General features: G+C 59.1%; 6 protein-coding genes across 6 annotated transcripts; 3 read left to right on the top strand and 3 right to left on the bottom strand.

Annotated features, from left to right (window-relative positions):
• Window positions 1–1,275: 1,275 nt before the first annotated feature.
• SLS55_003986 (uncharacterized protein) lies at window positions 1,276–2,824 on the bottom strand (the record flags this gene model as incomplete). Its single annotated transcript, XM_066775448.1, has 3 exons — window positions 1,276–2,087; window positions 2,147–2,455; window positions 2,512–2,824. The coding sequence occupies 3 exons, from the start codon at window positions 2,822–2,824 to the stop codon at window positions 1,276–1,278; spliced, it is 1,434 nt and encodes a 477-aa protein (XP_066633329.1).
• A 2,308-nt stretch (window positions 2,825–5,132) lies between these two features.
• Window positions 5,133–10,474, bottom strand: SLS55_003985 (uncharacterized protein; the record flags this gene model as incomplete). Its single annotated transcript, XM_066775447.1, has 9 exons — window positions 5,133–5,759; window positions 6,033–7,224; window positions 7,428–7,434; window positions 7,488–7,502; window positions 8,348–9,192; window positions 9,257–9,371; window positions 9,423–10,255; window positions 10,313–10,433; window positions 10,462–10,474. The coding sequence occupies 9 exons, from the start codon at window positions 10,472–10,474 to the stop codon at window positions 5,133–5,135; spliced, it is 3,768 nt and encodes a 1,255-aa protein (XP_066633328.1).
• Window positions 10,475–11,585: 1,111 nt separating this feature from the next.
• On the top strand, window positions 11,586–13,011 carry SLS55_003984 (uncharacterized protein; the record flags this gene model as incomplete). Its single annotated transcript, XM_066775446.1, has 2 exons — window positions 11,586–11,868; window positions 11,927–13,011. 2 exons carry the CDS (start codon window positions 11,586–11,588, stop codon window positions 13,009–13,011), a joined length of 1,368 nt encoding a protein of 455 aa, XP_066633327.1.
• A 3,359-nt stretch (window positions 13,012–16,370) lies between these two features.
• Window positions 16,371–18,936, top strand: SLS55_003983 (uncharacterized protein; the record flags this gene model as incomplete). The annotated part of the gene is made up of 3 exons (XM_066775445.1): window positions 16,371–16,491; window positions 16,560–17,930; window positions 17,993–18,936. The coding sequence occupies 3 exons, from the start codon at window positions 16,371–16,373 to the stop codon at window positions 18,934–18,936; spliced, it is 2,436 nt and encodes an 811-aa protein (XP_066633326.1).
• Window positions 18,937–21,412: 2,476 nt separating this feature from the next.
• On the top strand, window positions 21,413–22,359 carry SLS55_003982 (uncharacterized protein; the record flags this gene model as incomplete). Its single annotated transcript, XM_066775444.1, has 2 exons — window positions 21,413–21,811; window positions 21,892–22,359. 2 exons carry the CDS (start codon window positions 21,413–21,415, stop codon window positions 22,357–22,359), a joined length of 867 nt encoding a protein of 288 aa, XP_066633325.1.
• A 2,117-nt stretch (window positions 22,360–24,476) lies between these two features.
• On the bottom strand, window positions 24,477–26,147 carry SLS55_003981 (uncharacterized protein; the record flags this gene model as incomplete). Its single annotated transcript, XM_066775443.1, has 4 exons — window positions 24,477–24,545; window positions 24,583–24,896; window positions 24,987–25,458; window positions 25,527–26,147. The coding sequence occupies 4 exons, from the start codon at window positions 26,145–26,147 to the stop codon at window positions 24,477–24,479; spliced, it is 1,476 nt and encodes a 491-aa protein (XP_066633324.1).
• Window positions 26,148–26,922: the final 775 nt, after the last annotated feature.

Genomic DNA, 26,922 nt, shown 5'->3' with positions numbered 1-26,922 from the left:
TGGGTTATATCCAAGGGTTTAGATCGGTGATTTTTCTCTTCTTCTCTTTTGCTGTTGTAGTATATACCTGCGCATTGGTTTGTGAGGGCGGCTTTGATGACAAGAATTCTGGCGGGCTGTTGGGGGCTGATCCGCGCATCATTTCCCCAGTTTAGCTACAAACGTGAGAAATCTGATTTCATTTCCTCACGCTGAGAAGTGTTGGATGCAAGTACTGTTGCAGTGACCACATTTTGAGAAGTTCATGGAAATGAAGAGGCAGTGGCGGATGATCGCCGGGCAAGTGCGGTGTGCGGGAATTCTGATTGGCCAACCTATACAAAATGCTTCCAATCTGCATACAACTATGAATCACTTCGTCCTTAACAGCGCGACTCGGATTCTTCGAAACCAACAAGAGCAAAAATCGAATCAAACAAGCACAGCCATCACATTAGGCATCAGGGTATGTCTCATACACGACTCCCGACTGACTTATTCGCCTCCAGCCAGCACGAATCCTCCCAACGATCGCGACGATGCAAGTTCGTCTGGAGGGCCTGCACCGCGCATGAGGAACATTGATATACCAACTCTCGGTATCGAGTTCGTATTGACGTGAGTGCGCGACCAAGCCTGATTTGCGTGTCCAACGACTGACAAGCTGGTCCCTCAGCCTCGAAAGCCCTTGTCTGCCACACATGGAGGACAGCATGCACGATTGCACCGCACCGCCTGGCCACGCGCTTACAGCTTCTGCACCTCTGCTCTTTAGAGCCTCTTCCGAACCAACCGCACAGATCAGTAAATCTCCGCGCTGGGATGTACCCAAAATCGACTTAGAGCGCCTTTGAGATCTTTCGTTACGCTTGGACCTGGCTGGGGAGATCACGCCGGTGTAGGCGTAGGTGTACATCAGATGCCATCTCGCATTCAATGCGCTGGAAGCTGGACGTCTGAGAGACTTGACGAGTAGGTTACTAAAGCATGTGGAGTGTCATGGGTAAGGTCAATCAAATCAGCTTGACAAAATGCTTGAGCTGATGGTTTTCGTAAGTAGTTTCGGCGCGGTGATCGATCTGGCTGCGTTCGATCGTTTCGAGTGCACACACCGTCCCGTCGAATGACCGAGAAGCTTATAGTGAGTATACCATTGCAGAAAGTATTCCGCTCCCCGCTCGAACAGTCCATGAAGTATAAATATCAATAAATTACTTTTGATTATGTATTACATCGTTACTACATAATAAACCGTACTAGAAAATTAACCGACAAGTCATCCAACGCGCGTTCCCCCTATTTCGTATACCACCCGCTCCCAACCGCATCCGTCTTAGCCTTGCCGACATACGTCTCGCTCCAGCTCTCCCAGTCCCCAGCCGTCGCGTTCGCGCCGGACGCATCGGGGAAGTTGACCTCGCAACCGAGCGCCAGGTAGCCCGGCGCCAACGTAGTCGAGACCAAGTTCACAACCTCCGCCAGGGCAGCCACAGCGTTGAACAGCTCGGCAGGGAAGTTGGCGTAGACGGCGTTGTACAGGAAGCACGACAAGCCCTGCGGGGTGGACGGCAGGTCGAGCGGGCCGACGACCCAGCTGTCATCCGCGCCCGCGCCGCCCAGCGCCGGCAAAGCGTACAGATACACGTCCAGGATGCCGCCGACGGCCTCGACCAGCGTCATGGGCGTGGCGCGCCGGTACCAGCCCGCCTCGGGGATGCGCTCGGGCACGTGCGTGTACGTCAGGTCGTAGTCGTCCCACGCGTTGGCGCGCGCGGGCTGCGCGCCGTAGAAGGAGGTGATGGAGGCCTCGTTGGCGATGCCGCCGGCGCCGATGGTGCCGTTGGACATGAAGCCGGGGATGAAGTAGTACGCGCCCATGACGACGGCGGCGCTGGGCACGTTGAAGTAGAATTGCGTGTTGGCGGCTTTGGAGGCGGCGTAGCGTCGCTTGAAGTGCTCTTTGATGGCGTCGACGCTGTACGTGCCGTTGCCGAGGTCGAGGGCGCGTTGGTGCAGTTGCTGGAAGAGCGTGGGCTGGAAGGAGATGTTGTCGCCGTTGAGGTAGAAGTCTTCGCGCGTGGCGGACGCGTCGCCTTCGTTGAACTTGCCTGTGGGGGTGTTAGAAGGGGGAGTGGGTGGGTGGGGGTGGAAGGAAGGAAGGGCTTACCGTGGCCGGAGATGCCGGAGGGAGTGCCGAAGATGTCGTTCAGGGTGCCGCTCAGGAGACCGACGCGGTCGTCAGGGCCGCCGATGCTCATTTTCTGGGAAAGAATGTCGCCGCCGTCGATGTCACCGCCGACAGCGAGCAGTGCGGAGAGGTCGGCCTCCATATTGAACACTGCCTGAGTGCCGGCAATGAGCTCGCCGATGGTGGCAATACCGTTGCGGGGGATGTAGCCGTGGTTGGCGAGAGTGTTCAGGCCGGGGCAGGGGCCGCGCTGGTCGGTGTCTCCAGGAGCTTGGAAAGGATAGTCGTCTGCGGGTGTGTGTTAACGAAGGTCCTCAGGGTATGGTGAACGGAAGAGCACGTACCTTCGGGGAAACGCTTGAGACCGTCGACGGCGTCATCGGTGGGGATGAGACCGAGGACAGAGTCGACAACTGCCTCGACGGTACCACCCAGGAGAGTGGTAACGCCGTTGACGAGGCCGGTTCCGAGCTGGCGAGGAGTGTGGACAACCGGCTCCGGAGCGCTGCGGCCGGCAGCATGCTCCTTGAGACGCCTCTCGATCTCCTGTTGAGCAACAGGATGGTTGAGGAGGGCATCCATGCCACCAGGCTTGAGCCATGGGAAGGCAAGCGTGGACGGAGCAAAGAGCGCGGCGAGAACGAGAGAGTACTGCATGTCGGCGAGTGAATGCGGCTACCACACAGATTGCTACGAGAGACAGTCAAAGTCCTTTTTATACAAACACGACATGGCGAATCTCGATCGTGAACAAAGAACGAAACGGACGCGGAGCAGTTGCGTAGGTGGCAGCACGAGGACAGGACAACAGAGCGCCATGGCGGGGGAGAGACGCATTTCCCGTTCAGGTCACCCAAAAGCTGGCTTTTGCTGACGAACGGACGGCCATGATAGGTGGAAGGTCGAGATTGGATTCTCGGTGCAGTGGTCAAGTGGTTCCACAACGCTCAGCTGGGCGAGCACTGCGAGTTCGCGTAGAGAGACATGGCCCAAACAGGCAAATCCCCCGGCTGCATTGCCCACTTGGGCCACGGGATATCCGCGGCACTGGTTGATCGAACAACATCCCCGTTGCGCATCCCGTCCGATAGCCGACATTCGGATCTGCCTCGAATCCGATATGGCCACCTGAATTCTCCGAGAATCTGACATTGCAGTAACGACCAGCCGAGAAGGACAAGGCAAGGGGATTAAGCAGCTGGATAAGCTTGCTTTCCGGCAAGCAACCCGTTGGTAACTCGCGGAAGCTTGTAGCCGGAGCGTCGATCTCCCGGCATGACAGCTGTCACAGCCTCAGCTAGTTCTCCGTGGCGGTGGCGTGCCCAGCATCCACATTTTACAAATCCCGGACTCGCGACTTGCACGGCCGTTTTCTTAGCGCACGTTTTGCCGGGCCTCCTTCGGTCTTCGACCAAGGAAGGCCGGGGTGGGGACCGATGAGGTAGTGATGGCTGGATCTGCGCTGAAGGATCGATGTTAGTGCGGAGGAAGACGTAGGTGGACGCCTGGATGATTCGTTGGCCTGGGCCGTTGCTCGTAAATAGATGGTGCTAACGGTGCGCGCCGCAGCGGTGTAGCGTTAAGTGCGGCTGAGGCCCAGAATTGGCGACTTGCCTTCTCCTTCTAGTAGTAGAACCTTTACCTGATGAGTCTGGATTGCCGTATTCTTTCCGGCAAGGCGCTCGGAATAAAAGCAATCATCAAAAATGCATGTTCCTTGATGATGCGGGGTGTCGACACAGCTTCAGTCTAGACCTTCGCAAGACCATGATTACACCACCCGATCACCTTCATCGCGCACGAATCAGCTAGCAAGTATAACAAATAATCTTAAGAAGAAGCAGAGTACGTCATATATGCATGCATCTCTGAAAACATGATCTTTGACCGGCATTGCAGTCGACGGGTTGTTGACTGCCCGTTGACTGGTAGTCATAAAGCAAGTAATCAACAGTCATTGTCACGTACGACCATAGGTCGCAGAATATAGGGCTTCCCGTCCGCTCAGCCGTACTCAAGCTGCGAACCGGCCGATTAGTACTCAAGTGGGTGACCATTGGGGAATCCCGGCTGTTGTACGTTTTGCAATCTTTTTGTTGGCCTGTGCGCACCCTCTTCTTTGGCAAATCCTCGTTTTTTTTGCACGAGCTGCATCACACACTTTTAACTACATACACCCTGATTAGAAGAATGCATGTGGGAGTCTTGTTGCGGCGAAGATAGGGGTGGGATCGGTAGGTGAGTGCAGTCACGGTTTTATGTGCCTGTGAATGCTGCTACCTACTGGAATGGTTTGATGCCGTTGTCGACGTGCTCTCTCACATCTTTTTATAACCTACACGGGCCAGCAACCATGCCAATGACCCCGACATCGACCTCGCCGAGGACCGTATCAGCGGCGTCCTCCACCGCGATCTCCGACAACCCGACTGCACCGACGACTTCATCGCCTGGCTGTGAAGAGTTCTGATCGGAATGTGACGTTGTAGCGTGCAAAAGTCAGGAGGCTCGCAGAAGGGGCGAGGACTTGTATGGTGGGATGCTGGCGAAAGCTGGGTAGATCTTCTGGATGCCAACGGAAATGTGCTTCGGGATCATCAGCACGGTGAGCGCGGCTGAAATATAGTAGAAAGTCGAGGGGATGAATAGCAGCATCGTAGCTTTCATTTTGGTTGCTTTGAAGGTGGTTTAAGTCAAAGGAAATCCACAGGGAACATCCGCAGCTCTTAGAATGCGAGGAAGCCTTACGCTCTTCCGGAATCCCTGAAGAAACTCAATCAGTATAAGGCTTCTAACTAAATATGGCCTATCAAGTGTGGAGCTCTGTTAGCATCACCTGGCACCAACCCAGGGGAACTTGCACACCTTATTCGCATAGCTGACTTGAGCCTCAGCTCTTCTCCATACCCTCATCCAATAGCACCAGTGAGACGCAAATACAATGAAGGCCCTGATTGACACCGCATCACCACGACGGATCACCCCCCTCAAAGTCCAAGTCCAACGGCATCGCGTCCAACGTATTCGCCAACTCCAACGCGCTCGCCATCGGCCAGTCCCAAACATTCCACTGCAGCTGCTCCGCCGGCAACAACTCCTCCAGCAGGCTCCTCGGGCGGTTCTCCGGGACGGCGGCGGCAGCAGCAGCCTTCTCCCGTTCCCTTGCCCCATCCCCAAACGTCCTCACCCGCAGCATATCCAACACATCCGCGCACCTCCTCACGCTCTCCTCGCCATCCCCACCACCGCTCGCCCCCGCCAACCGCCTCAACACCTCCGCACACCTTACCACCGCCCCCTCATCCCCCCTACCACCATCCACATCCCCCTCGCTATCAACAACACCCACCCCGTTCCACCGCGCAAACAACACCGTCAACCCCGCCTGCCACAGCATATGCAAGCCATTCGGATACAGCAGGACCGCCGTAACAGCGCTCTGCCGTCGTTCATCATCGTCATCGACCACCACTGCCACCATCCTGTCGTCGTTGTTGTTGCCGATATCGGCACTAGACGACGACGCTTCTTCGTCCAGCAACCGAATCAGCGCGACCGACGCGCGCCCGCACGCCAGCAGGCTGGCGGCGAACTGCGGATGCGGGGCGGTGAAGGCGAGGGCGGGGCGGTGGACGAGCACGGTGGCATTGCAGAGGGCGGCGCGGAGGAAGGTGGTGGGGAGGTGGTGGTGGAGGGGCGAGAAGCCTGTTCCCGTTGACTGGTGGGTTGCTGCTGCCGATGATGGCGGCGGCTCGCCACCACCACCAAGTCCGGCAGAGGGGCGGCGGGCCGGGGGCGATGATGAGGAGGAGGAGCGGTGGTGGTGGGAAAGCAGAAGCGGCGCCAAACAGCGCTGCTCCCACACATCCAAGTCCGCCTGCAGCCGGGCGATCTTGGCGGGCGCGCCGCCGCGGCGGCGGGTCGTCGTGTACAGCAGCTCCAGGGCGTCGCCGACGACGGCGGCGAGCTTGAACAGCGCGATGGCGGGGTCGATGGCGCTGCGTTCGCCGGGCAGCGGGAAGCTGTACACCGGCACACTCACTGGTTCCTCCCCCCCTCCCGCCGCTGTCGTCGCCGCCGTCGCCGCCGCCGCCTCTCCCCACTCCACCCTTGTCGCCATGTCCGCGTCGACATCCCGATCCCGCACCAGCCGCGGCAAGCCGTGCCACGCCGCCGCGAACGCGTCCAGCGCGTACACGCACCACCACGCGCGCCGCCGCAGCTCCGTCGCGGGCGGGTCGAACTTGAAGCGGGCCGAGTGCCGGTGCAGGCCGAGCGTCTGCGCCAGCCGGACGGCGGTGCCGCCGAGGTGCGATGCGGCGGGGTAGCGCGACGACAGCTGCAGGTAGAGCTGCGCGAGGACGAGGGCTTGCAGGGAGGGGAGGGAGCCTGGAAGGCGGGCGGTGAGGGCGCCGGCGGTGGAGGCGGCGGCGTAGTAGGCGTCGGAGAGGCAGAGGGGGTGGTGGTGGTGGGTGTGTTGGGGGTTGCTGCAAGGCGTGTTGATGGTGCCGAGGGCGAGGAGGAGGAGGGTTTGGTGGATGGTGCAGAGCTGGTCGTCGTCGTTGTCGGCGGCGACCGGGTTGCGGAGGAGGGAGCGGAAGGCGGCGAGGGTCGAGGGCTTGTGGACGATGGGGTAGAGGGGCGTCCAGCGGTCGATGGCCCGGGCGATGATCTGCTCGGCGTCGGGCGGGAACTGCGTGATGTAGCTGACGGCGAGGCGGGGGGAGGGGGCCGGCGGCGGGGCGTTGGAGAGGCTGTTTAGGTAGAGACTGTACACCCCGCTGGGTAGGGACTCAGGGTGGATCTTGAGCATCTGCAGCTTTTGCTCGGCCTGGCTGATGAAGTGCACGCCGGTGGAAGAGCCGGCGAACATGGGGACCTGTTGGTCGTTCAGAACGAGGCGACCCATGTGGCCGATGACAGGCTCGGAGACGGGGGCTTTCGCTGAATCCGGCTGATTCCATGCTGGCGTTGGCCTCTGAGGTGCGTGAGAGCTGGCAGCCGTTCGCGTCGCCGAGACAGAAGTCCTCTCTCCAGCAGCTTCGTCCTCGTAGAAGCTGCATGTTTTTGGTCAGAGCGGAATGAGCAAAGGCAGAGCCGAGCATGGCATACCTTTTGCGCTTTCTTTTCCTCTGGAGTCTTGCCGTTCTCACGCAGGGCACGTCGGCTGCAACGCATCGAGTACACTGATCGGGTTCAGCTGTGGAATCAATGGCGGCGTGCAGTGCCTCACCTTCTCACCATGGCCATGGCACCTCACCTTCTTCCTGAAAACGACACGTCAGTCTTGGATGCATGAGGTGGAAGCAAATGGACTTACCGGCGGCAACGATCACTGCAGCCCTAGCCATCAGCGCTGTCTGTACCCCGCACTACCATCGGCTTGCCGGCATACCAAACCTGTCCGAGAGTCGAAGCATTAGAGGAAACTGGCGTGCTCATGCCTCGCGACACTCAGCGCCCATGCTCTGACCACAGTGTCGTGTGATGACGGTAGGGAAGGGTGGAGAAAAGACGGCGCGAATTGGTGGCCGATCGAATCCACCATGGTCCGTGCGTGACAAGTACCAACGCTAAACTCTATCCGTCTCATCCATCTACATGGCCGATATATTGTCGGGGACCGCGTCGTTTCCAACTACCTACTAACGATGACCAGAAAGAGCAAACCCAGATATCCCTATTTAAACAGACTCCGTCCCCGCTTCTCAATCATGCATGTGTCACGGACGATCAAGAAGTGCAACACCATCATCAAACGCGAGAGGTCCACACACTTGCTTGCTTAAATTCCCGAGAGCGCCGGACGCCTTTCGTCTATATCTCAATGCAGTCTATCGTTTCCATCTCGCCTCTATCCACCATAGCCTCAACCTCCAGGCCTCACCAAGCCCGGGACGAATTCAAATCGTCAGCTCGTATAGGCACGCTTGATCTTCTCGTCTCCTCCTCCTCCTCCTCCTACTCCTTCGCCACCACCCTTCGCCCAGCCCTCCACCTCAGCGCCACCCCCACCCCTCCCGTCCAGCTTCCCACCACCATCACCACCACCACCACCACCACCACCACCACCACCACCACCACGCAACACATCCCCAGGCAACACAATCGCGCGATCCAACGCATACGGCAACCCACGATGCCTACCGCGAACCATCATAGCGCAAACAACCAACTTACTAAACGTCCCGAACTGCCCACTCAAACTCGTCAGCACCGTCGGATAACCCAAACTCAACCCGACATTCGCATACGCCGACACGACCTCGAACAAGATCGCAAAGATCTGAAACGCGGGGTCCGCGGGGTCGGCGACGCGGTCGGCCTCGGCGACCGCGATGCAGAAGACGCCGAGCGAGATGTACCACAGGTCGAAGCCGAGCTGATTGCGGAGGTGGTGCCTTAGGTACGAGGCCGCCGTGCCGTGCTGCTCGTCGGGTTCGGGGGCGTACTGCAGGCTCAACGACTGCTCCTCGTACGTGTTGGACGCCCGCACCGACATCGCCAACGGGAACACGGAGATGTACATCATGACGACCAGGCTGAACTGCACGGCTGGATGCACGGCGGCGAGGTTGAAGGCGGCGGTGCCCGTGTGGCGCGCGGACGCGGCCTGGTAGAGGGCGGCGAGGACGCGGGCGCCGGCGCCGCTGAGGGTGCCGGGCGGGAAGGCGGTGGCGTTGTGCAGGTCGAGCACGACGATGAGGAGGGTGTCGATGGCGTTGAGGGCGAGGAGGGTAAAGAAGAGGAGCCAGGTCGTGCGCGCGGGGAAGAGGAGGGTGTAGCAGCGCCGCGGGTGGTCGAGGAGGAAGCGGAGCGGCGCCTGGGTCGACGAGGGGCCGGGGAGAAGTTTGGAGAGCAGCCAGATGAGGAGCCGCAGGAGGATCGGGTAGCAGGTGTTGCCGGCGTATGCGAGGAAGGTCATGACGAGCAAAGGGAAGGTCGCGTCGGCGAAGCTTATCATCGAGTCGGGCGTGAGGGTGAAGCCGAGGTTGCTGATCATGGTTTGCGCCGAGTAGATGCCCCTGGGGTGTGGGATTAGAGGTAGTGGGGGGTGTGGACGGCCGGAGGGGGGGTGTCGTTGCTCACCACCATGTCTGGCCTTGGCCGCATTCGGCCAGATAGTCGCGGTATTTGCTGTTTGCTGTCTGGATCCAGCCCGCGAGGCAGATGGCACCGAACAGATGAAGACCGAAGAAGTATCCTGGACACGTCAGTTCCCACTCCAGTCACACGACGCAGACCGGATTCGTACCAGTGACAATCTTGAGCAGCAACTTCAGGCTGCGGTACTCGATTCCGCCCAACTGTTCCCGGTCTTCGGCAGACAGGTTGTAAAACTGCGAGTTCCTCCCAATGGTAGCTTCCCTCGACAGGTACGGCGCAGCATTCGACGTTGACGAGCGCGAGACGGACGCAGACCGACGCGAATGGGAAGATTTCCGAGCCGTGGGATCTGCGCCGAGCACAAACATGGACGAGGCAACATTCTCAATCGATAAAGATGACGGCATGCTCGGCCCAGGCCGCGTGCGGCGCCGGGTCAGTCCTCCAGTTGCGGGCACTTCGGAGCTCGAGACGCGAGTGATCTTGTCAGTATCGTCGCCATCCTCATCGCTCAGCACGTTGACACTCGCTTCCTCGAGCGGTTGGCCGCGCTCTCGTTCACGGGGAGATGGCACACGCAATGCTTTCTGCTGGCTCGGCGGCGGGCGTGTTCCTTCAGCGAAAGCAATTGCGGTGGTAGTGCTAGCGCGCTTCTGAGTGCTCGATTCGTCGGGATGTTGCAGCTCGCTTTCGGGATCGCATCCAGCTGCAGTATCAGACCCGGTTGCGACGGGGGTTTTTTCCGAGATCGGTCGCCCTCTCGAGCGATTTACTTGGGCCTCGACATCTTTTTCCACCGCCGTCGATTGCGTGTCAGCGGGGCTGGGACGCAGCAGAGTCGGCGCAACCTCCTTCAACCGCTTCTCGAACCAGTGCAGCCGGACGATGACGACGATGATATTGATGAAGCCGAGATTGGTGACGATGGGGAGGAAGTAGATGACCAGCTGCTGGTAGGTCTTGAGAGCGTTGACATCGACACTACATTCGAGTCAGTGTTAGTTCGCCCTGCGCAGAACACTAGAAGTTTGTTCCTACGTATTCAGTCCTGATTCAGTCGTGGCGCTCACGCCGAAAAAGTAGGCGTCAACAGCTCTGAGGTTTCCGTAGGGATAGATGACGATGAAGCCGACTATCCCTGCCAAAACGATGTAGGCGTCTGCAAGGAGGGTTAGGAATGACTTGACTGTACTTGCGCATTTCAGCGCAGGTGGTAACTTAACAATGCAGCGTTACGAAATTTAACGGCGGCTTCCACATTTTCGAAGGCGGTTGCGCGGATTGGATAGGCTGGTAAAGTTTCACTGAGGGATTTTGGGGTATATGCCGCACTCGACAAAGGTCGGGGAAAGTCAGATATTTAACCACTGTCAACCGCGAGTAAATAACTCGTCAGCTGGGCTTCTTGGCGTTGTAATCTTCAAGGCCATCCACCATCTCGCATATAAATCCCGCACCCGCATGGGGGATGGCGTGCAGCTGCGTCACGTGTGAGAGACCGGTCAGCACGACTTGATTGCTACCACAAGACCAAACATGACTATCAGAGAGTCCACAATGATCTCTGGGATAAGCGGTGTATTTGGTCGTCGGAAGTGTGTGACGTGCCGTCGGATGCCTCGAAAAGCAGATTCGTCGAGCACGAGATACCATCAAAGCTACCCGGCAATGCGGAAGCGAATGATGACGGCAACACCAATTCTCCCAGGTCTAGAGCACAACGTTGGATATCTTACGCGGAGAAGTTGGTCAATGTTGACGTATAAGACGCCAAGAGCGATTCGGAGGCGATGAGCGAGTAGTAGTAGCAAGCCATTAGCACTTTAGTGTGAGACGTTGTATGTATAGGGAGCAGTAATGGCGCAAGCAGCCAATCAACGGTACACCAAGGCGAATCCTTCCAGGACGGATGCCGAGGCTTAAAGTCTATGTGTAACTCAAGCAAGGCCTGTAGCAATCACGTGACTTGTATGGCTGTGTATGTTCCACCCGTACGCGGCGTATAATCCGTCATTCTCATACGGATTAGTAGAGGTAGTCACCAGAGGAGGAAAAACAAGAAGATGTATTCCCCAACTACTTCGTATGCAACGCGATCATACGAAGAGCAAACGAGGTGACGATCTTGCCCTTCTCGGCAAAGTCGCGATTCTTATCCCGCTATCCCGCTGTATCCCGAACACTCTCCACCACGGCGAAAGACGACCGACTGACTACAAAAATCAGACCTCATCCCGCCCTTTCCAAATGGATTTTCGAGTCTCACTCCGTAGCAGAGCCTTCGTCCCCGCCGTGACTTGACCCATCCACCATGTTCGACTCCAAGCTGTTCGGCAACATCTTCGGCACCGACGAGATCAGGCAATGCTTCTCCGAACGCACCTACGTCGCCAACCTCATCGAGGCCGAGTGCGCCCTCGCCCAAGCCGAGAGCGATGAAGGCGTCGTGCCGGCCGCCGCCGCCGCCGCCATCCGCCAGCACAGCGACGTGTCCAAGATCGACTGGGACCTGCTGGCCGCGCGGACCGAGATCGTGGGCTACCCCGTGCTGCCGCTGGTCGAGCAGATGTCCAAATGGGTTCCGGAGGAGTACTGTAAGGAGAGAAGAAACTACGCCTATGAGTAAACCCCGCCTGCTAACCACCACCACAGCCGGCTACATCCACTGGGGCGCCACGACGCAAGACATCATGGACCTCGCGACGGTGCTCCAGATGCGTGCCGGGCTGGCCATCGTGTCGCGGCAGCTGTCGTCGCTCAGCGCCACGCTCGCCCGCATGGCCGCGCGCTACCGCGACGTGCCCATGGCCGGCCGCACGCACCTGCAGCACGCGCTGCCCATCACCTTCGGCTACAAGTGCGCCGTCTGGCTCTCCTCGATACGGCGGCACGAGGCGCGGCTGGCCTCACTACAGCAAACAGCATTGCTCGCGCAGTTCGGCGGCGCCGCCGGCACGCTGGCGTCGCTGGGCCCCGACTCCACCGGCATCCGCGTGCGCAAACGGCTCGCCGCGCTGCTCTGCCTCGCCGATCCCGTCGTGACCTGGCACGTGGCGCGCGACGGGATCGCCGACGTCGTCAACTTCCTCGCGCTGGTCGGCGGGACGCTGGGCAAGGTCGCGCTCGACCTGATCGTCATGTCGTCGAACGAGTTCGGCGAGGTGGCCGAGCCGTACGTGCCGCACCGCGGCGCCTCGTCGACCATGCCGCAGAAGCGCAACCCCATCTCGTCCGAGGTCATGCTGGCGCAGGCCAAGATCCTGCGCGCCCAGGCCGGCCTCGCCCTGGATGCGCTGGTGGCCGACTGCGAGCGCGCGAGCGGGCCGTGGCATCTGGAGTGGGTCGCGGTGCCGACGGCGTTCGTCGCGTGCGTGGGGAGTCTGGCCCAGGCGAACTTTGCGCTCGGCGGGCTGTGCGTGGATGAGGGCGCGATGATGCGGAATCTGGTGAGCACGAGGGGGTTGGTGGTGGCTGAGGCGGTGATGATGGCGCTGGCGGTGCATACGGGCAGGCAGGAGGCGCATGAGATCGTGTACAAGGCGTGCGTGAAGGCGGTCGAGGACGATCTTTCGTTGATGGAGAGCTTGGAGGGAGTGCCCGAGGTGACGAGGCATTTGAAGAGCGATGAGTTGGCTGAGCTGTGCGATCCGACGAAGTATTTGGGATGTTGTCGGTTGATGGTTGATGAGCTTATTGGTCAGGACGTTGATGTCGAGAAGAAGGGGGACGGGCAGTAAGGGAAGCATGCAGGGCTTTGAGAACGATGTCTTCAGCGAACCGCTTTATATCGAGCGAACTTGGAAGGAATACAAACTTATGAACGAAAAACGCATGTTCCAGGTATCTTCCCTCATCATCCATCCCATCACCATACCTATCCGGCCGTCAAACCCTCAACTCCATTTCCCAAATCCCCCCCATCAAACCCCAGACACGAACGGGCCCTAATCACGCAGTACGTCAGCAAAAAAAAAAAAAAAAAAAAAGCCCCCCAACCACGAACCCACCCCCCTTACCCAGCCACACACACTTACCATATACACCAAATTCCGATGCACAACCCTCCAAACGCCATCCGCCCCATCCCTCCTCCACCAATCCTGATACTGCCCATACGCCACCACCACATCCCCCCACCCCACCGGCTCCCCCACGCCCTCACCCTCCCCAACATCCCTCCCAAAATGCGTCGCCGTCATATACGCCACACTCACCGCCTCGTCGCCGTCTCCCCCGCACAGTTCCACCGCCACGGTCCCCAACACGTGCTGCGTCGCCTTCCACACCGTCAGCAGCGGCGGCAAAGCCGCGACGATGGCGTCGCGCCCCGCGAGGGTGCCGATGGGTGGTCCGTAGTTCGCGGTTGCGTGCGGAGCGAAGACGGTGTCGAGGGAGGACCAGGCGCGGCCGTCGATGGCGAGGGCGTAGAGGGTGAGTTGGCGCTTGATGGCTTCGATGGCCTCGATGGAGGCGGCGGTGGCGGCGGTGGTAAGGTTGTTGCTGGTGGGGGGGAAGAGGGTGGGGAGGGAAGAGAGGGGGAGGGGGTGCGGGGAGAGAGGGGGGCAGGTGGTGCGGGGGGTTGAGGGGTTTGTTGGTGGTGGTGGTGGTGGTGGTTGTTCGGTGATGGCGGACGCGGGTGCGTTGTTGTGCTGCGCGAACAGGACGTCCTGGTTGGCGGCGGCGGCGGCGGGACCGGGTTGGGGGAGCCAGCTGGCTAGGAAGATGAGGCTGGCTGGGAGCTGCATTTCTTGTCTTTTTTTTTCTTTTTTGTTTCTTTGGTCTTGCGGCCTGTTTCGGGAAGGTTGCACGAGTATAGGTATTGTACGTTTTGTTTGGACTTCCCGCTTTCGCCCTTTATATTCTGCAGGAAAACTTGCGGACCCGTACGGATGCCAAGTACGCTGGTCACGGAAGCCCCGCAGCGACAGCAGCGCGCTCAGCTGTTCTTGGTGGGTGGACGCGGATGCACGCCCTCGAGTCATGGCTTTGCAGTGGTTGTCCCCACCGGGAAATACCGATCTCTATTGCTGTGCCGCAGGAGCTATACCGATTCTTGTACGGCACCGAGGAAAGGTCGTCCGTTACTGGTGAGAAGACTCCGTAAACTCCGGCTGAGAAAATTCTCCAGTCATGCATATCCCCACTGCTTGTCGTGAAGACTGCTCGTTTCGGGCAAAGCTCTTTAGTGCTGCGCAGCTGCTGCGCCGCCCTATTGGAAGACGGGCTCTAGTGGCGGGACGGCGCGGTAGGCGCCCGACGCTCGGATACGAGCTGTAGTGGCAGTGGCGACAACGAGATGTGGGAGACAAAGACTCGAATAAATGCTGTAACGTGGAAAAGGTTACTTCGCTGCCATATCGAATCGAGCTTGGACAGCTTGGCTGCGTGGTCCAGGTGTCGTGCAGACATCCAGTACTCCCCATTCCCATGTGTTGGTGGAGACCCAAGGTGGATAAAAGCGGAGAATGGAACGATAAGAAAGCGCTGAGAGGGGTATCATATAATACAAGATATCACGCCCACATTGTAGCACCGCCTACTCCGACCCTTCACTCCCCGTCCTGCCATCACCCTTCCACCACCGCCACGCCCACTGGCAGTAAAACCATGTCTCCATCGTACCAAAGACGCAGAGAATAGCGATGATGCCGATCTTCATGTTCTTGCTGATGCCGAGGGCTTCGAAGCTGAAAGCCGGATACTCCGGGTTGTTCGACGATCGCCGGCCACGCTCCGGTTCTTTTGACGAGAACGACGTCTTATTGAGGATAGCGCGTTGGGCTGAGAATGCGGACGAGAGGGCTGGATGGCTCAGACGAAAGCGCGGCTGAGGAATGACTGCATGCCGCGCAGCTCCACCCTGAAGCAGAGCTTTGGAAGCAAGGCGTCGCGGTATCGTTACGTTCATGATTTGATTCGGATCGTGAGTCTGTATAGCGAGGGACGTGGCTTGGGTTGCTGCCGGCGTGGTCGACGAGGTCCGGGTGAGATTGAAATATTCTTACGTGCTGCGCCGCAACGCCCTGTTCTTACTCAGCCTTGTCCTCTTCGAGTGCTGGTCCGGTTCAGCCCGCCAGTCGGCTTGGCAAGGCCGACTTTATCCGTCTTCGAGTTCTATTTCTTCTACGAGCACGGTGAATGCTCCTGTACGCGCAATTGTTTGCCGCAAAATACTTACAACAACTGCCAATGGAAACGTCTCCCGGAACTCAAGCTCGTGGTATGTATGTACAATGTAGTGATAGGTTAATCCATTGAGGACTACCATTTTCCACATCTTATATGAAGTATTGAATGTACAGATTCCGCAACAAAATATTTAGGTAGATAGTTGAATACAAGATCCGGATATAAATATAAGTTTTGAGTTCATGCATTTACGCCTGGATCTTGCATTCAACTACCTATCCCATGTAGATCTATTCTACAAGGCAGATCCGGGCTTTTTCTTACCCACCGTGTGCCTGCAAACAGGTCCACAGGACGAAACCACAACACAACCACAAAGCGCCAACAAGCCTCACCGCGCACGCGCCCCGGGAAAAGACATATTTTACGTATTCGTACGCTGCTCCCCGGCGTCAGGCACCCGGGGATCATCTCGTCAACAGCCGAGCAAATGACGTCATCGCATAACCGGGGGGCAGCCGTACCCCGCGCGACGGTACCTGAACAGCGGCCAAACACGGCGACGACGCGCGCGAACGGTGGGGCAAGTCTCTTCGCCGCCATCTCCGGGACCGCGGTATTTTCTTTGATTCGCGCCTTAAACGGTGTTTCGCTCCGCAAAACCCGGTGTCCGGGATGAGATGAGTAGATGGCGTGCTCGAACGGGCGTTGGCGTGCTGCTCACAAAACGTGATTCTCTCTTTTTTTCACCGACTCGATTGCCATTGGCGGTATATGAAAGGCGGCTCTGCTGCTGCTGCCGTTTAGCTCCTCCTCCCGTGTCGTTGGCATTCCGCATTATTGTCTATTTCGGTCGCATCAAGCAATTGGGTGGCAGTACACGATGCAGCACCCGCTCATCTGCCCTTCGACGACGTCGCCAGCGGCCCTCGCAGCCGCCGCCATCTTCGGCTGCAGCTCGCCGCCAATGGTCGCCGCGGAGACGACGACGGTGAAGACGTACTCGCTGGGCGCCTTCTCCGTGCAAGTCGACCAGGGCGCTCCGTCGTTCGAAATCACCACGCATTCTGGAGCCGAAGTGTGGAAGAGTAAGCTCGCCTTCCCGTACCAGACAGACCTCACGGGATGAGACGACGAAAGACTCACCCTCCAACAGCACCGACCGACGGCCACCCCTTCATCTCCGCCTCCACCGGCCTCACCAACTTCTCCGACTCCTCCGGCAACTTCGAAATCACCACCGACATCACCTCGCGCTGCACCGGCCCCAGCATCATCTCCGTGACCCGGACAGGCGACGACGAGACCTCTCCCGCCGCCCAGCTGCTGACCCTCTCCGGCGCCTTCACCGACGCCACCCCCTCCATCTGCGCCGACTGGGCCTGGACCCTCACCTTCGCCGCCAACACGACCTCCCCCAGCTCCCACCCGCGCCTCCACTTCACCGCCGCCATCACCAACACCAACAACCGCCAAAACACCACCACCGCCACCCTCCCCTCCAACATCCACCTCTCCTTCCACTCGCCCCCCCACGAGCCCTTCTACGGCCTCGGCGGCACGACGGGTCTGGGCAACCTGCGCGGCTGGCGCGTGCCCGTGTGGACGCGCGAGGGGGGCGTGGGGCGGGGCGCGGAGCCCGTGACGACGTACCTGAATTCCGACGCCTCCATCTCGGGCGCCTTCGCGGGCGGGTCGGCGCTGACGAGCTACACGGCGGTGGCAGCGGTAGTAAGCGGGCTGGGGCGGTGGGTCGTGCTGGAGGGGTCGGCGTTTTCGTTGTGGGACCTGGCGAGCGGGAACGACACAGAAACAGCGTTTGTGGATAGGGCGGACGCGTGGGAGGGGGTGGGGGATAGGAGCGCGGATGCTGGGAGGACGGTTGGAATTCTGTACGAGGGGCCCGAGGTGGGCGGGTACGTGGGCGGCGTTGTGGGGGAGGAGGGGAGGAGGAGCAACGGGTTGCTCGAGGCGACGGGCGCGCTGACCGAGGTGACGGGCAGGCAGCCGCCGCTGCCCGACTGGGCGCTCGACGGCGCCATCCTGGGCATCCAGGGCGGGCAGGACAAGGTCGAGGGAATCGTGCGCGACGCGCGGGCGGCCGGCATGCCGCTCGTCGGCGTGTGGTTGCAGGACTGGAGCGGCACGCGGCTGCAGGCCGGCGCCTACAACGTGTCCATCAGCCGGCTGTGGTGGAACTGGGAGCCCGACGCGGAGCTGTATCCGACCTGGGCCGACTGGGTGCCGCACCTGCAGGAGGCGTACGGCGTGCGGACGTTGAGCTATGTGAACACGTTCCTGGCGAATGTCAGCGGCAAGACGTCTGGGTACAATCGGTCGTTCTACGCGGAGGCGAAGGAGGAGGGCCGCTTGGTGCTGAACGCCACGGCGGACGATGGCTCGCCGTGGGAGTTGACGAGTGGGCCGGGCATCGATGCCGGGTTGCTGGACATCTCGAACGAGACGACCGTGCAGTGGTTCAAGGACCTGTTCAAGCAGCAGTACTACTCCGTCCCCATCTCTGGTGGTGGGTTCCCAATTCTCCCCTTGATCGCTCAACTCACTGACTCACGCCTCCCTTCCACCTAGCCATGCAAGACTTCGGCGAATACCTCGACGTCGACTCCAGCGTCAGCATCTCCTCGGGCACCGTCTCCCCCCGCCTCTTCCACAACACGTACCCGCTCGCGTGGGCCAAGCTCCTGCGCGAAGCCACGACCGAAGCCGGCGTCGCCAACGACACGCTCGGCTTCCACCGCAGCGCCACCACCTTCTCCGCGCCCTACACCAACCTCTTCTGGGTCGGCGACCAGAACATCGACACGACGCGCGAGGACGGCATGCGCGCGGCCGTCAGCAGCACGCTGCACGTCGGCCTCTCGGGCTTCGCCCAGGCCCACGCCGACGTCGGCGGCTACACCAACACGCTGGCCCCCGTCGGCAACATCACGCGCAGCGCCGCGCTGCTGGGCCGCTGGGCCGAGTCCGTCGGCGCCTTCGCCGGCGCCGCGTTCCGCACCCACGAGGGCAACGTGCCGCAGGTGAATGCCCAGGCCTACACGAACGCGTCGACCCTGGCCTATCATGCCTACGCCGCGCGCCTGTATGCCGCCGTCAAGCTGTACCGGAAGGCGGCCTTGGACGAGTACCAGCGGCGCGGGTGGCCGGTGGTGAGGCATCCGGCTGTGTATGCGCCGAATGATACGCTCGCTGTGGCCGTCGTCGATGAGGTCTTTTGGCTTGGCGAGGCGCTGCTGGTTGCCCCTGTGTATGATTTGCGGGCGCAGCGGTTGCCGGTCTATCTGCCGCGTCTCCAAGTTGACAGCGAGGGCGCGGCGGTGGATGGTGGTGTGCGTTACAAGCATTTGTGGACGGGGGAGTTGTTCGAGCCGGGCAAGACTGTTGTCGTTGATGCGCCGTGGGGTAAGCCTGGCGTGTTTGTGAGGTGGCCGTTGAAGGACGGGGAGGATGAGCTGTTGAAGGGACTTTTTGACTTTGTGAGGAAGGAGAATGGGACGGTGTTGACAGCATGAGTGGAAGTTCTCTAGAGGATCAATCGAGCGGACGCTCAATCGAGGCAAATCAAAGATAAGAATTCTTTGAAATGAATACATTTACTGGTCAGTGTGATAACAGCTCATCGGCTTACTGAGTGTGCTTGCGTTCACCCATTTCGATGCGTGATCTCGATCGGTCTGACGGTAGTGTTCGAAGGTTACTGGATTCTCCACGTTGCTTCATTTTCTCTACTTCTTTTACGGTGTCGCTGGTATTGAAACAGTGGATATAACAGCTCCCGGCACCATGGGATAGCCAACTCGGGTTCGACATGGATTGCTTAGCTCGTGTGCCTCAAAAGCCACTGAGCCGTGCCGACCCGTGTGTGCCGCCCCGACCTTTGAAACGCGAGACGTATCAAGCAATTGATTCCATCTACCGGAGGATTCGGAAGTGCGTCATTGCAGTATTAGGCCTTCATGTTCAGCAACAATGTACCTACTAACCAGCGTGTAGATGACGATGGTTGCGACGGCTCGAGCGGCGAGCTTGCACAGCCGTCTGTTTCAGAAAATGCGGGGTGAAGAGGAGTTTTCTGTTGATCGCGGGCTTGCAGTCGATCTGCAACGGAGTTGTGTCCGTGCTGGCGATGATGTGTTCGACGCTGCTAGGCCCGTCCCAGGTCCGAGTGCCTCCATGTTCGACAGATGATCCTTGATGGTATGAGATTAGCGAGCACGGGTTGTGTCCAAGCTTCGATCATGGCGCAACTAGCTCGTGACGTATTAGAGATTAATAGAAGTTGGGCTTTGCAGATATTGGGACGATGACGACAAGGGATGAGCAAGGGAATGACGCTTGAGAATCACGTCGTGGAGTGTAAGGGAATTGGCAGGTTCAATCAGAAGCCGTCTGCTGGCTGCAAAGCATCCAGATCTGGCCGGCATGCCTTTCCTTTGATATTCCAGCTCAGCACCGAGACTTCTCACAGCTTCAAGGGGCAGCTTTGGAGATGTAGTCACTGAGGTGGCGGCAGCTGCCGTACAAGGATTCTGTACCATGCTGACGTCCGTTGGCGTGGAAATCGGCTTTACCGGATGTTGCGTAAGTGCATGGGCCGGCCGATAAGCCCTGCAGTCTTCAGGTGGTGCTAGCCGCTTCGCTGGGCCATCACTTCCCGATTATTCCAATAGCGCCAGAGTAGCTACCGCCGTAACAGGCCACTGGGACGTCAGGCGAGTGCTGCATTATCGCGCGAGAGGGCCTCGGGGCATTGCTCGAACGGTGCTTATCGCACTGCATGTGTGCGACTCTCTATTTTCACGGAAAGGGTAAATGCAGTTCGCCCGGCCGCATGCTCGCAGTGAGCACAAGAGGTGTGGCAACCTTACGATAGCCGATGACTGCGCCTGTTCCCTACCGTGGTAACCGGACTTCTCAGATGGAGTCAGGGCCGGACCGGCCGGCCGTTCACAAAACAACCTTTTGCTAGACGAGGCCAGGCCGTGACCGCGTGCGTTGTGGGGTAGATGGCGCAGACGGCGGTTAATGTAGGCGCTTCCGTCGGGGCGCCGGCGCGGCGGAATCGACGTGATTGGAGCATGGACGGGTGGAAGAATACTGCATCGTCAAAGACTTGCAGACAAGGTTGAAACGGAAGGTCAAGTGACGCCGGGGCAGAGTCGGAATGCGCAGTAGAGCGGTGATAGAGCGCAGGACTCGGCGTGGAGTGGAGACGAGAGAAAAGCGGCTGGCGCGTGCGCTCGATCGGCAGGAGCGAGGGGGCACCCCTGCCAAAGCGGCCAAAGCGCCCCGCCCGGCCCATCTGCCGAATCACATCGCTCGCGCGCGCTGCTCCAGCTCTGCGCGTGTCCGTATCCTGCCACTGGTGGCGACGGCACCTTCACATCAGGCAGTAAGCCTGCGGCCAGCCGCTGCTTCAGGTTCTTAGCCTTGGACCGGCGGCCGCAGCACCCCGGCTCCAAATGACCCTGGAGCGCCGACAGCCGCGGACGCGAAGGAGTGGCGCCGTCAGAGGCCGCCACCAAGGGTTCCAGGGCCTCGAGATTCGCTGTTGCATGGCAGCATTGGACAGTAGCGCGGCCGTGGAGAGAGCGAGACAGCTGAGGGCTGCATGGCGACTGGCAGCGGCCCGCCGATTGGCGCCTCGGTCGGTCGACGAATTTCGCAGGCGCAAATCAACGGGTCGCAAGCTCGTGGGCGCGAAGCACGCGGCCTCGGCTGGGCCCTGCAGACTGGCCGTCGACTGTGTAGCTGGAGATCCGTCCCGTTCCAGCAAGTCCTAAGCCCCCGGCAATCGAAGCATCATCTGCTAAATTCGCCTGCCACCCTCCCGCTTCTTCACCCTTCTTCTCCTTACCTCGCGGCCTTTCCAAACTGCACCACCGCCCTGTGCTCTGTACCACATCAACCGCCGCTCTCCTAAATATCTACCCTGCCAGCAGCCGGCCTTGACTGCCTGGTCTCGGTCTTCCTCTCCCCCTCGCCCAAATGCCTCTCCTCAAGCTCCGCCATACCCGCAATGCGCGGCGAAACTCAATATCCGCCTCTGAATCTACCTCTCCCACCTCTTCCACCAGATCTTCCCACAGCTCCAATGGCACCGTCAGCACCAATGTCTCCAGCATATCGTCCTTCGACCATGATGACGCTCGCAACAATTCCCTCTTCGGGTCCTGCTCTTTTGACGGCGCCGACTACTTCAGCAAGCTCCGCGAGGACGTGAACGTCTCCGACGACTGCCCCAGCAAGCAAACCCTGCATGACGCCGGCGAGATCGTCATCTACGACAGCAACGGCGTCGGCAAGCCCTTCAAGAACTTCTTCCAAGGCGACATGGCCATCGGCCAGCGTCAATTGGTGCTCTTCGTGCGGCACTTTTACTGCGGCGTACGTAGCTTTCCCCTCCCCTCCACCACTTTCCCCCAGCCAAACACTTCCCAAATACTAACCCAACCGCCCCACCACAGGCCTGCCAAGCCTACCTCCAAGCCCTCACCGCGTCGATCGACTCGCAAACCTACTTCACCATGCCGACGCCCACCAACATCATCGTCGTCGGCTGCGGCTCGCCCAGCATGATCCCGGCCTACAAGGCGTATACGGGGTGCCCGTTCCCCATCTTCGCGGACCCCTCGCGGGCGCTGTACCGCGCGCTCGGCATGTCCTTCTCGCTCGACATGGGCCCGCGCCGGCCCGAGTACATGAGGGACATTGCGCCGCCCGCGTGGATCGCCGGCCAGCTCGTGCAGGTCGGCCAGCAGGCGCGGCGCCAGGGCGTGCGCAAGGCCATGCGCTGCGGCAACTGGCTGCAGGTCGGCGGCGAGTTTTTGTTCGAGGAGGGCGAGGTCGTGTGGTGTCATCGCATGCGCAACTATAGGGATCACACCGAGGTCAAGACGTTGAGGCGGATCTTGGAGATTGATGATGACGATTGAACGACGAGATGGAAGATTGTCTCTCAGTTTTGTTTCTGTTTTCTTTGACTAAAGAGCTGGGGAGGAGGGGACACTGCGACGGTTGCTCGCCATCGTTCGTTCGCGGTGGCGGCGGGCTTCGCGCACCATCCTCTCGAACATACGGACGCCAGGTCAAGCGGGGAGGGTGGGCTGCGGTCCTGTGCAAGGGATGATGCAGCTGCGCGACGTTACCGGCCCCTCGGGAACGTGACGCTTGCACGCAATTGCAAATCGCAGTTGTGCACCGCAACACCCTGGGGACGAATCCCCCACCCCGGACCAGCCTGCACGGCGAAGAAGCATTCGAAACTCTCCGGATGCTGACACGAGACGACGCGAATTAGGGGGCGGATGGGGGATGGGAGTCGGCCGAACCGGCATCTCCGATTGAGCCGCAGCAGGGTCGAGGCCGAGGATGGATGGGGGAAAAAAGCAAATCGGGAACCAATGGTTGCGGACATGTCCGGTCTTACGTGGCACGGCGTTTTGGTGGCGCAGCGATGAATCGGGCTGCCGGAGATTTCTTTTGCGCCTCCTCGCTCTCGTCTTGCCCTCCCCCCCTTTCTACTTACGCGCGCATGACCAGACGCGGCAAGCGAAGGTCATGAGGTGGAGGAAAGCTAGGGAGAAGCGAGAGGTGTGTGGATGGAAGCGAGGGGAGAGGTGGGGCGCATTGAGGGAGGTGCGCAATGCTATGCACGGCTATGCATGCGCGCATGTAAGAGCTGCATATGCGGAGTCGGGTCCGGGCCGGAAGGGGAGATCAATGATCGGCAAGGAGGCAGTGTTCATGTGGGAGAGGCAGCTTGATACAGATGATGAAACAGTGGTGGTCATGATTTACCATGGTCTTTACAGCGTGCTCAAAATAAACCAACATGTTTCTCAAATTTCGCTCTTGTTGCTGCCAAATGCCAGGAAAGCAGGAACCATTCCATCTGACATGGCCACGATTGAGCGAGCGACAAACGATGGCTACTCACTGAACCACAGGTGGATCCCCCGCCGATCCGTATCTCATACATCTGTCATCGTTGACGCAAGTGTCGTACAACCACCACTCGCATCATCGAGATAGGTACCCGCAACAAGATCGACGTTCCCGAGTCCTTCCACTTGCCGATTCCCAGCTCGGGCCTTCCATTCCTCGCCTCCGAAAGGGCAAAAAAACGCATGGCATATCGTGCACCTTGTGGAGCACGTCAAACAAAAGAAAATATAGAATCTGGTTCCATGGTACAGAGGTGTGGATCTCGACGTAAACCCCGGTGTTTCAGCTTATACCTAGCGACCGAATGCGCCGAAGCAAACGTAAAGGAAATAAGAATCGAGAAGGGTACGTGCGAGCGCACTTATCAGCGGTGCCGCGGCTGGGACCCGTGTACCGGGGACCCGGGCCACACCGAAGGGAGGATACCAAGCTACGGCGTTAGCCGTTTTTGACAACGCGATTGGCGACTTTGCCTCTAGCAATCTACAAATATAACTTTGGAGGACGAGAGTTATTATTAGATGTTGAGGCTTGGACTTCGCCTCGATTCTGTTCGCGGTCGTCCAGCGGTTGAGGCGTCAGCTTCTAGTAGGGTGTACCTGGCCGCGAGCCGGCGCCTGATTGGCTGAACCAAAATTTCCGCATCCGGAGCGGGGAAGAGGCTGGGGGGGGCCAACGTCGCGCATGTGAAGAGCAGCGCGGATCGACGGTGTGCGAGAAGCGTGCATCATCCTGCATATTTATGGATTTTCCGTCCACTTTTCTTACGTTTCTCCGGTATTGTTGAGAACTGCACCAGAATTGTTGAATAAGGATGCTCTTATATGCAAGACTGCCGGTTTGCATGGTTTACGTAGTATACATGAATGTACTATTCTTGAAATCGACAGATGGGCATTTCCCGGTACAATCTATAGCCAAACCCTGGTAGTGACGATGTGGGCAAACAATACACACCAATGTAACCCAATTTCACATGACTGCTAATATACATCAAAGGAACTTAAAATAGACCTTGTCGTAACAACCCTCAAGCCAGAGTAGCACTCTATCCGAGTATTCGCCAGTATCCGTGTCAGATACACGACCATTGGTCCACGATGGACTACAACGCAGCGTCGTACATCCGCAGTTCGACAGCTCGCTCCCCACCCTGCACACTCGCATCCATGAACTCAACCCGTCGTCGTCGTCGTCGGCGTAGGGCTCACCACTCCCACGCGATCGAACGTCGGAGTCCCCGTCTCACTTGCCATTTTCCACTCCACAATCTCGCGCCTGCCATCGACTTCCTCCAGCGCGTAGACATGCCCGACCTGGTTAGCCGCAATGGGCGAGAGCGGGATGACATTCTCCATGCCTTCGACGGCCTCAGTCGCGGCCCAGGGCTTGTCCGGCCCGCCATCGAGGTACGCCATCATCACGCCTCCGTCCCGCTTCGTGGCCAGCACCTGCACGTACCGCAGGTCGTCCAGCCGGCGCGCCATGGCCGCGATCCGGCTACCCGTGTCCACGACCAAGTCCACTATCCAGCACGGGGGTGGTCAGCAAATACAGCAACGGAACACCAAAGCACAAGCACACAACACATCCCCCCGGCCGGCCGAGTACTCACCATCCATATCCGACGCATTCCACGCCGGCTGCGGCTCGACGCCGAAATACACCTCGCTTAGCCTCCCCCTCGCGCTCAGATACATAGCAACATACGGCTGCGAATCATTCACGCGGCCAGCGAGCGGCAGCACCGGCACCAGCGCATACGCCGTCCCCGCATCGGCGCCGACGCCGCGCGACGGGAACGTGTCGTAGCCGTAGCGGGCGGCGTACGGGTAAGCGACGTGGGTCTCAGCATCATCAGCGTCGGCGAAGGCCATCATGTTAGTCTGCACGCACGCCTCGCCGCACGCATCCGCGTAGCCGGCCAGCGACGAGTTGCTCGCGGCGCGGTAGGCGCTCTGGTCGGGTGTCGGTGCCACTTGCCACGTCTGCCCGATCATGCGGTTCTTGACGAAGCGCGCGCGGATGCGGTTGGTGCCGGCGTCGAGGTAGCGCAGGCCGAATTCGCTTTCGACTTCGTTGTTTTCCTGTGCGCTTTTCAGCTTTTGTGGTCGACTCGGTGCGCGGCGTGGGGGCCGGTGTCGACGCTGCTTACTGTTACGCTGGCGTCGGGGAAGTAGTTGAAGGCTGCGATTGGAGTGCCGTTTTTGGGGGAGGTGCCGGTGGTGTTTACTAGTTGGGAGGGGCTCCACGCACTTCCGTCTGCGGCTTCGCGATCGGCCATCCATATGTTAAGGGATTCGTCTTGGAAGTATACTTGTGTGTGCTCCTTCTCTTGCGGGTCCGTGTAATTTGTGGCCGAGAGCTGTGAGAAAAATGCAACCCGTCCGCTGGTATCGGTGGTGGTAGTGGTGCCGCTACTGTCGCCGCTACTGTTCGAAGACGAGTCCTTTTTGTTCGTGGATACGCCAACGCCAACGCCGACAGCGACACCGATGACGATGGCGAGGATTACGGCGAAGAGAACAAGCCAGAACGTTCTTTTGCGCAACCCACATATCGTCTGTGGTTTGCTCTGTTCTGGGACTCTTGCATCTCCGGCCCCGTAATAGTTCTGGACAACCTCCGGGTCATCATGGTTTGGTCTGACCTCTGGAAGGCTGTCGCCAGATTTCACCTGAGGGAGGTCCTCGTTCGATTTGACCTGTGGAAGATTTGCGCTCTCGTCAACCTCCAGTGTGCTGTATCCGCCGGCTGGCGTGGGCTTTTGGTCCATGGCGATGTCGGGACAGTGGATCCTTGCTCAGCTTCAAACTGCGGGGAGCGCTTATTATGAACAATCCTACAAAATCACGCTGGGGAAGTACATGGTGATCTTTGGGGGCGGTCCTGCAAGCTGTCGATCATGGTGTGTTGCACTGACCACGTCAAGCGGAGGCTGACCGTTGCACGGCAACCCAACATGGTACAAATTTAGCTGATAGGTTGACTTCTCTTGGCCGAGAGCTTGGCTGCCGTTGGTCGAGAGCTTGGCAAGGCTGGCGCCTATGCATGGTCGACAGGGGGCCGAATGAAACCGGTAAAGAGCAGCAGCTTGGATATTCCTACACACTTCAAATGGCAGACCGGGACTTGGCGTCAGATTTGAATTGAGGAGATCAACATGCTGACACGCAGCGGTTATAAAGAACCCTAATCCCTTGAATATACTCTGCGTTGACTCACGTCAAGGCCGCTTATCGAACGCACTTACCCGGCATCCCACTCCTCCACCACCCATGCACACAACTTGATAAGATCCTTATTTTAAACGTTTCACTAAGTGTTTTCAGTCAAGGCGTCCGTCTTTTTCCTCATCAGCGATCCTTCTACAGATACTCATTCATGTTTCTCTGAGTCCATGCAATCTCAGGACCCGTTCCCAAAAGGAACTGGTGCAGAAAACCCTCCCTTCAACATGATCCCGCAGCTCTTCTATTCTCATATCGTCAAAAGTAATATTGGAGTGCTAAATGTGTAGTCGACGCTTCCAACACCGCGGCGCCTTGTTG

Source organism: Diplodia seriata, assembly GCF_021436955.1.
Source record: "Diplodia seriata strain FDS-637 chromosome Unknown scaffold_4, whole genome shotgun sequence".
Classification (NCBI taxonomy): Eukaryota; Fungi; Ascomycota; class Dothideomycetes; order Botryosphaeriales; family Botryosphaeriaceae; genus Diplodia; species Diplodia seriata.
The sequence above is the reverse complement of the archived record's forward strand: the minus strand, read 5'-3'. Positions and strand labels throughout refer to the sequence as shown.